The 10,447-nt window shown below is 45.4% G+C and overlaps 1 protein-coding gene across 1 annotated transcript; it reads left to right on the forward strand.

Annotated features, from left to right (window-relative positions):
• The first annotated feature begins 1,082 nt into the window (after positions 1–1,082).
• On the forward strand, positions 1,083–8,577 carry LOC138593055 (mucin-2-like). Its single transcript, XM_069663894.1, has 2 exons — positions 1,083–7,737; positions 8,402–8,577. Exons 1-2 carry the CDS (start codon positions 1,083–1,085, stop codon positions 8,575–8,577), a joined length of 6,831 nt encoding a protein of 2,276 aa, XP_069519995.1.
• The last annotated feature ends 1,870 nt before the right edge of the window (positions 8,578–10,447 follow it).

Raw genomic sequence — 10,447 nt, forward strand, 5'->3', positions numbered from 1 at the left:
GCTCTACACTAGCTTTGAAAAATGGCAATATACCTTTTGTTTACCTGTAGGCCTAGTATTTGCACATCTAACCAAGAATTGAATTCTACTGGGAGGGAGCATCTGACAGGAAAAATAAATCATTAGCACAAGTTAGTCTGGTTGCCAGGTTTGTCAGCACACTCAGCAAAAACGAGGTTTTAAAGTAGTGTTCCCCAACTCACTTTCTGTACTATAGCTTTAAATGGATCAGATTTTTATCCAATTATATTCATACATTGTTTTTATTTAGGTACAGTGACTCCTCGAAGCATAACTCAGATCCCAACTCAGACCATGACTCAGACGACTCTTCTAGCGACTCATCAGGTTACTGGAGGTAAGATGAAGCCTTTTTCACTCTCAGAAATCCTTAAGAAATGTTTGCCTATGTCTCACTGTTAGAGATGCCCCAATCAACTTTTCACACAGGCAGCCATGAGGACAATAACTGCAGTAAGAAATCTAAGGGTGGAAAGATAAACTGAATATGTTGTGTAAGAGTGGAGGCATGTCTAATGATGGCTTCAATTATCTGATTCCTAGCGGGTAGAAGAAAATTATTATCATTATTATTATTATTATTATTTTTCTTAGCTCAGTGAGTGTCATCATGAAACTTAAACATACATTTGTGATCAAGCAAGATAATAAGATATACTCCGAGACCCTCTAAATACTGTGACCTTATAAAGTGCTAATATGCAAACTACTCAACTCCGGCTTTTAAGAAGAGCAACAATTTAGTCTTGTTTGCATTCAGAACTGAATTCAAATTCAAAATGTTACAGTCATTTGAGGATTTCAGTGGCTTACTGTGCAGTAATTGTAGTACTAGTATTTGAATGTTTGACCCCCATTTTAATCCTCCTGGAGGCGGACAGGGAACATCTGCTAGAGGAAATAAAACATGCACATTAGTTTAGTTACCAGGTAAGTAAAGTACACTGAAGCAAAGGCAAGGTCTTCAGGTAGCTTTCTGTAACAGACTGTCTATCTACTTCTTTTAGCAGGCTCAGGCTTTTATCCGAATGTAGTCATGCACTGTTTGTTTTTCAGGTATAATGACTCCTCAGACCACAACTCTGACCCCGACTCAGAAACCAACTAAGACAACATCTGAAACCTCATCTAAGACCACATTTGAGACAACAACTGAGAACACATCTGAGACCACATTTGAAATAACTGAAAACACATCTGAGACCACATTTGAGACCACATTTGAGACAACCACTGACACCACATCTGAGACCACATTTGAGACCACATCTGAGACCCCAACTCAGCCACCAACTAGGACCACATTTGAGACCACATCTGAGACCCCAACTCAGCCATCAGCTAGGACCACATTTGAGACCACATCTGAGACCACATTTGAGACATCTAAGAACACACCTGAGACCACATCTGAGACCCCAACTCAGACACCAACTAGGACCACAACTGACACCACATCTGACACCCCAACTCAGACAGCAACTAGGACCACAACTACCACCACATTTGAAACCACATCTGAGACCATATTTGAGACGACAAATGAAAACACATCTGAGACCACATTTGAGACAACTGAGAACACACCTGAGACCACATTTGAGACCACATCTGAGATCCCAACTCAGCCACCAACTAGGACCACAACTGACACCACATCTGAAACCACATCTGAGACCACATTTAAGACAACTGAGAACACACCTGAGACCACATTTGAGACCACATCCGAGACCCCAACTCGGACACCAACTAGGACCACATATGAGACCACATATGAGACCACATCTGAGACCATATTTGAGACCACATCTGAGACCCCAACTCAGCCACCAACTAGTACCACAACTGACACCACATCTGAGACCGCATTTGAGACCACATCTGAGACCCCAACTCAGCCACCAACTAGGACCACAACTGACACCACATTTGAAACCACATCTGAGACCACATTTGAGAGAACTGAGAACACACCTAAGACCACATTTGAGACCCCAACTCAGCCACCAACTAGGAACACAACTGACACCACATCTGAGACCACATTTGAGACCACATCTGAGACCCCAACTCAGCCACCAACTAGGACCACATTTGAGACCACACCTGAGACCCCAATTCAGCCACCAACGAGTACCACAACTGACACCACATTTGAGACCACATCTGAGACCCCAACTCAGCCACCAACTAGGACCACAACTGAGAACCCATTTGAAACCACATTTAAGACAACAACTGAGAACACATTTGAAACCACATCTAAGACCACATTTGAGACAACTGAGAACACATCTGAGACCACATTTGAGACCCCAAATCAGACCCCAACTCAGACCGCAACTCAGGCCCTGACTCAAACCTCAACTCAGACACCAACTAGGACCACAACTGACACAACATCTGAGACCACATTTGAGACAACAACTGAGAACACATCTGAAACAACTGAGAACACACCAGAGACCACATTTGAGACCACATCTGACACCCCAACTCAGACACCAACTAGGACCACAACTGACACCACATCTGCGACCCCAGCTCAGACACTAACTAGGACCACAACTGACACCACATCGGAGACCACATTTGAAACCACAATTGACACCACATTTGAGATAACATCTGAGACAACTGAGAACACACCTGAGACCACATTTGAGACCCCAACTCAGACACCAACTAGGACCACAACTGACACCACATCTGTGACCCCAACTCAGCCATCAACTAGGACCACAACTGACACCACATCTGAGACCACATTTGAGACCACATCTGAGACCCCAACTCAGACACCAACTAGGACCACAACTGACACCACATCTGAGACCCCAACTCAGACAGCAACTAGGACCACAACTGACACCACATTTGAAACCACATCTGAGACCACATTTGAGACGACAACTGAGAACACATCTGAGACCACATTTGAGTCAACTGAGAACACACCTGAGACCACATTTGAGACCACATCTGAGATCCCAACTCAGACACCAACTAGGACCACAACTGACACCACATCTGTGACCCCAGCTCAGACACTAACTAGGACCACAACTGACACCACATCGGAGACCACATTTGAAACCACAATTGACACCACATTTGAGATAACATCTGAGACAACTGAGAACACACCTGAGACCACATTTGAGATCACATTTGAGACCCCAACTCAGACACCAACTAGGACCACAACTACCACCACATTTGAGACCACATCTGAAACAACAACTCAGACCACATTTGAGACAACTGAGAACACTTCTGAGACCACATCTGAGACCCCAACTCAGACATCAACTAGGACCACAACTGACACCACATCTGTGACCCCAACTCAGCCACCAACTAGGACCACAACTGAGACCACATCTGAGACCACATTTGACACCACATCTGAGACCCCAACTCAGACACCAACTAGGACCACAACTGACACCACATCTGAGACCCCAACTCAGACACCAACTAGGACCACAACTGACACCACATCTGTGACCCCAACTCAGCCACCAACTAGGACCACAACTGACACCACATCTGAGACCACATCTGAGACCCCAACTCAGACACCAACTAGGACCACAACTGACACCACATCTGAGACCCCAACTCAGACACCAACTAGGACAACAACTGACACAACATCTGAGACCACAATTGACACCACATTTGAGATAACATCTGAGACAACTGAGAACACACTTGAGACCACATTTGAGACCACATTTGAGACCCCAACTCAGACACCAACTATGACCACAACTGACACCACATCTGAGACCACATTTGAGACGACAACTGAGAACACATCTGAGACCACATTTGAGTCAACTGAGAACACACCTGAGACCACATTTGAGACCACATGTGAGATCCCAACTCAGACACCAACTGAGACCACAACTGACACCACATCTGTGACCCCAGCTCAGACACTAACTAGGACCACAACTGACACCACATCGGAGACCACATTTGAAACCACAATTGACACCACATTTGAGATAACATCTGAGACAACTGAGAACTCACCTCAGACCACATTTGAGACCACATTTGAGACCCCAACTCAGACACCAACTAGGACCACAACTACCACCACATTTGAGACCACATCTGAGACAACTGAGACCACATTTGAGACAACTGAGAACACTTCTGAGACCACATCTGAGACCCCAACTCAGACACCAACTAGGACCACAACTGACACCACATCTGTGACCCCAACTCAGCCACCAACTAGGACCACAACTGACACCACATCTGAGACCACATTTGACACCACATCTGAGACCCCAACTCAGACACCAACTAGGACCACAACTGACACCACATCTGAGACCCCAACTCAGATACCAACTAGGACCACAACTGACACCACATCTGAGACCCCAACTCAGCCACCAACTAGGACCACAACTGACACCACATTTGAAACCACATCTGAGACCACATTTAAGACAACAACTGAGAACACATCTGAGACCACATTTGAGACAACTGAGAACACACCTGAGACCACATTTGAGACCCCAACTCAGCCACTAACTAGGAACACAACTGACACCACATCTGACACCCCAACTCAGACAGCAACTAGGACCACAACTACCACCACATTTGAAACCACATCTGAGACCACATTTGAGACGACAAATGAGAACACATCTGAGACCACATTTGAGACAACTGAGAACACACCTGAGACCACATTTGAGACCACATCTGAGATCCCAACTCAGCCACCAACTAGGACCACAACTGACACCACATCTGAGACCACATTTGAGACCCCAACTCGGACACCAACTAGGACCACATATGAGACCACATCTGAGACCATATTTGAGACCACATCTGAGACCCCAACTCAGTCACCAACTAGTACCACAACTGACACCACATCTGAGACCGCATTTGAGACCACATCCGAGACCCCAACTCAGCCACCAACTAGGACCACAACTGACACCACATTTGAAACCACATCTGAGACCACATTTGAGACAACTGAGAACACACCTAAGACCACATTTGAGACCCCAACTCAGCCACCAACTAGGAACGCAACTGACACCACATCTGAGACCACATTTGAGACCACATCTGAGACCCCAACTCAGACACCAACTAGGACCACAACTGACACCACATCTGAGACCCCAACTCAGACACCAACTAGGACCACAACTGACACCACATCTGTGACCCCAGCTCAGACACTAACTAGGACCACAACTGACACCACATCGGAGACCACATTTGAGACCACAACTGACACCACATCTGTGACCCCAGCTCAGACACCAACTAGGACCACAACTGACACCACATCGGAGACCACATTTAAGACCAAATATGAGACCACTTTTGAGGCAACAACTGAGAACACCTCTGAAACTTCATTTGAGACCTCAACTCAGACTGCAACTCAGGCCCTGACTCAGACCCCGACTCAGAGACCAACTAGGACCACAGCTGACATTACATCGGAGACCACAATTGACACCACATTTGAGATAACATCTGAGACAACTGAGAACACACTTGAGACCACATTTGAGACCACATTTGAGACCCCAACTCAGACACCAACTATGACCACAACTGACACCACATCTGAGACCACATTTGAGACGACAACTGAGAACACATCTGAGACCACATTTGAGTCAACTGAGAACACACCTGAGACCACATTTGAGACCACATGTGAGATCCCAACTCAGACACCAACTGAGACCACAACTGACACCACATCTGTGACCCCAGCTCAGACACTAACTAGGACCACAACTGACACCACATCGGAGACCACATTTGAAACCACAATTGACACCACATTTGAGATAACATCTGAGACAACTGAGAACTCACCTCAGACCACATTTGAGACCATATTTGAGACCCCAACTCAGACACCAACTATGACCACAACTGACACCACATCTGAGACCACATTTGAGACGACAACTGAGAACACATCTGAGACCACATTTGAGTCAACTGAGAACACACCTGAGACCACATTTGAGACCACATGTGAGATCCCAACTCAGACACCAACTAGGACCACAACTACCACCACATTTGAGACCACATCTGAGACAACTGAGACCACATTTGAGACAACTGAGAACACTTCTGAGACCACATCTGAGACCCCAACTCAGACACCAACTAGGACCACAACTGACACCACATCTGTGACCCCAACTCAGCCACCAACTAGGACCACAACTGACACCACATCTGAGACCACATTTGACACCACATCTGAGACCCCAACTCAGACACCAACTAGGACCACAACTGACACCACATCTGAGACCCCAACTCAGACACCAACTAGGACCACAACTGACACCACATCTGTGACCCCAACTCAGACACCAACTAGGACCACAACTGACACCACATCTGAGACCACATTTGAGACCACATCTGAGACCCCAACTCAGACACCAACTAGGACCACAACTGACACCACATCTGAGACCCCAACTCAGATACCAACTAGGACCACAACTGACACCACATCTGAGACCCCAACTCAGCCACCAACTAGGACCACAACTGACACCACATTTGAAACCACATCTGAGACCACATTTAAGACAACAACTGAGAACACATCTGAGACCACATTTGAGACAACTGAGAACACACCTGAGACCACATTTGAGACCCCAACTCAGCCACTAACTAGGAACACAACTGACACCACATCTGACACCCCAACTCAGACAGCAACTAGGACCACAACTACCACCACATTTGAAACCACATCTGAGACCACATTTGAGACGACAAATGAGAACACATCTGAGACCACATTTGAGACAACTGAGAACACACCTGAGACCACATTTGAGACCACATCTGAGATCCCAACTCAGCCACCAACTAGGACCACAACTGACACCACATCTGAGACCACATTTGAGACCCCAACTCGGACACCAACTAGGACCACATATGAGACCACATCTGAGACCATATTTGAGACCACATCTGAGACCCCAACTCAGTCACCAACTAGTACCACAACTGACACCACATCTGAGACCGCATTTGAGACCACATCCGAGACCCCAACTCAGCCACCAACTAGGACCACAACTGACACCACATTTGAAACCACATCTGAGACCACATTTGAGACAACTGAGAACACACCTAAGACCACATTTGAGACCCCAACTCAGCCACCAACTAGGAACGCAACTGACACCACATCTGAGACCACATTTGAGACCACATCTGAGACCCCAACTCAGCCACCAACTAGGACCACAACTGACACCACATCTGAGACCCCAACTCAGACACCAACTAGGACCACAACTGACACCACATCTGTGACCCCAGCTCAGACACTAACTAGGACCACAACTGACACCACATCGGAGACCACATTTGAGACCACAACTGACACCACATCTGTGACCCCAGCTCAGACACCAACTAGGACCACAACTGACACCACATCGGAGACCACATTTAAGACCAAATATGAGACCACTTTTGAGGCAACAACTGAGAACACCTCTGAAACTTCATTTGAGACCTCAACTCAGACTGCAACTCAGGCCCTGACTCAGACCCCGACTCAGAGACCAACTAGGACCACAGCTGACATTACATCGGAGACCACATTTGAAACCACAACTCAGACCAAAACTGAGACATCAAGTAAGACGACACCTCCTGCGACTCCTCAGGTTACTTGAGGTAAGTTGAAGTTTGAATAATAATCTTGGTTTTCATTTGTTCACTCTCAGAAAGCTTTAAGAAATTATTGCCTGTCATATCTTACTGTAAGAGATACACTAATCAATTTTTCATACAGAAAGCAATGATGAGTAGAATGACTTTCCCCAGTAAAACATCTAAAGTTGGAAACACAAACTGAATATCTCATGTGAAAAGGGAGGCAGAGGCATGTTTAATGATGGCTTCAGTTATCCGATCCCCACTGGGAAGAAGACAATTATTGATGCTATATAACAAAAGTTTCAAGAGCAGGACCAAATCTCAACTGCGCCTGTTCCAGCATTCCCATTAATTCAACATCATCCTGTAGCAGCACGTCATTAAAAGGGACAGTCCATCAACATTCCCAAGTTAGAAAAAGGCAGAAAGAGCAACGACGAAAGGAAAATCAGAAATAATCAACCAAAGAATGAATGAATAAATAGATAGATAATTAAATAAAAAGATAAAGAAAACACAAGAGCTTCAGCTACCAACTCCAATCAAGATTAAACTCAACTGCTTAATTTTGGCTGCAGCCCGAAATTTCAACACCCTCCGTTTCTGATCTTGATACACAGACCTTAGTTTTCTCATGTCTCAGGGTTCCACTGTCTGGAGAAGAGACAGAAGAAGCCTCTAATATCTCTTGGAATCACTCTAGGCACAAAACCGTATCAGGCTTTACTCCCTATTGAAAACCTCAACCGAACCAGCCTTCTAATCAGAGTTTACCTCCTCCACCTGGCTGTTCTGAACACCAACTCCTTTCACTCATAAGCCCCCTCAGCTTTATCTATGCATCATTTCTCAGGGGTGAGCCTTGATCTCTAATTTGTTATCTTTCCCTTCCTACATTTCATCACTCTAAATCATTTCCATGGAAAGTGCAAGCTCTGCCCAACTCATTTTTGTCCCTCCTTTTTGCCAACTGCAACGGGATCACCTTCTTTTATAACCAACAACAGACTTACGCACAACACGTGCATCTGTACACCAACAACACCCTTTCTGTCGGTTATGGGATTCCAACAAAAATGGTTCGCAGAGCAGTGGCCCAAGACCTTGCAAGTGAATGCCTAAATGGTTCCTCCACTCTCTTCAAAATCGACCCAATAGTAGCCACAGCCATTCTGTGGGTACATAAATAGTCTTGCCAATCCGTCCTCATGTACTCAGACGACCTCGCAGTCATAAACATAATCAACAAAGGACAATCCATCGCCCTATCCATCATGCCCTTTATGCGTCATCTGACTTCGACACACATACAGTTGTGGTCAAAAGTTTACATACACTTGTAAAGAACATGTATGTCATGGCAGTCTTGAGTTTCCAATCATTTCTACAACTCTTATTTTTCAGTGATGGAATGATTGGAGCACATACTTCTTTGTCACAAAAATCATTCATGAAGTTTGGTTCTTTTATGAATTTATTATGGGTATTCTGAAAATGTGATCACATCCGCTGGGTCAAAAATATACATACAGCAATGCTAGTATTTGGTTAAATGGCCCTTGGCCATTTTCACCTCAATTAGGTGCTTTTGGTAGCCATCCACAAGCTTCTGGCAAGCTTCTGGTTGAATCTTTGACCACTCTTCTTGACAGAATCGGTGCAGTTCAACTAAATTCGTTGGCTTTCTGACATGGACTTGTTTCTTCAGCACAGTCCACATGTTCTCGATCGGGTTTAAGTCAGGACTTTGGGAAGGCCATTCTAAAACCTTAATTCTAGCCTGTTTAAGCCATTCCTTCACCACTTTTGATGTGTGTTTTGGGTCATTGTCCTGTTGGAACACCCAACTGCGTCCAAGACCCAACCTTCTGGCTGATGATTTTAGGTTTTCCTGAAGTATTTGGAGGTAATCCTCCTTCTTCATTATTCCATTTACTTTATGTAAAGCACCAGTTCCACTGGCAGCAAAACAGGCCCAGAGCATAATACTACCACCACCATGCTTGACGGTAGGTATGGTGTTCTTGGGGTTAAAGGCCTCACCTTTTCTCCTCCTAACATATTTCTGGTCATTGTGGCCAAATAGCTCAATTTTTGTTTCATCTGACCACAGAACTTTCTTCCAGAAGGCATTTTCTTTGTCCATGTGATCAGCAGCAAACTTCAGTCGAAACTTAAGGTGCCGCTTCTGGAGCAAGGGCTTCCTTCTTGCACGGCAGCCTCTCAGCCCATGGTCATGTAAAACACACTTGACTGAGGACACTGACACCTGTGTTCCAGCAACTTCTAATTCACTACAGATCTACTTTTTGGTGGTTCTTGGTTGCATCTTGACCATCCTGACCAATTTTCTCTCAGCAGCAGGTGATAGCTTGGGTTTTCTTCCAGATCGTGGCAGTGATACAACTGTGCCATGCACTTTATACTTAGAAACAATTGTTTGCACAGTTGATCTTGGGACCTGTAGCTGCTTTGAAATGGCTCCAAGTGACTTTCCTGACTTGCTCAAGTCAATAATCCGCTTTATCAGATCCATGCTGAGCTCCTTAGACTTCCCCATTGTGGCGTTTGTGGCTGAGTCAGATGAGTGTCTCAAACGAGCCCTATTTTAAATGGGCATAGGGAAATCACCAGCTGTCGTCAATCATAATCCCTCACAAGAAGTTAAAGAGGCCATGCCACAAAGCAC

The sequence above is a fragment of the Semicossyphus pulcher genome, unplaced genomic scaffold (assembly GCF_022749685.1).
Source record: "Semicossyphus pulcher isolate SPU_LCO1_2020_fin unplaced genomic scaffold, fSemPul1.0.p SCAF_16, whole genome shotgun sequence".
NCBI lineage: Eukaryota > Metazoa > Chordata > Actinopteri > Labriformes > Labridae > Semicossyphus > Semicossyphus pulcher.

Coding starts and splice junctions, on each gene's coding strand:
- LOC138593055 (XM_069663894.1), top strand. CDS start 1,083: ATGACTCCTCAGACCACAACTCTGACCCCGACTCAGAAACCAACTAAG. Junction 7,738..8,401: donor GACCAAAACTGAGACATCAA/GTAAGACGACAC, acceptor CTCATGTCTCAG/GGTTCCACTGTCTGGAGAAG.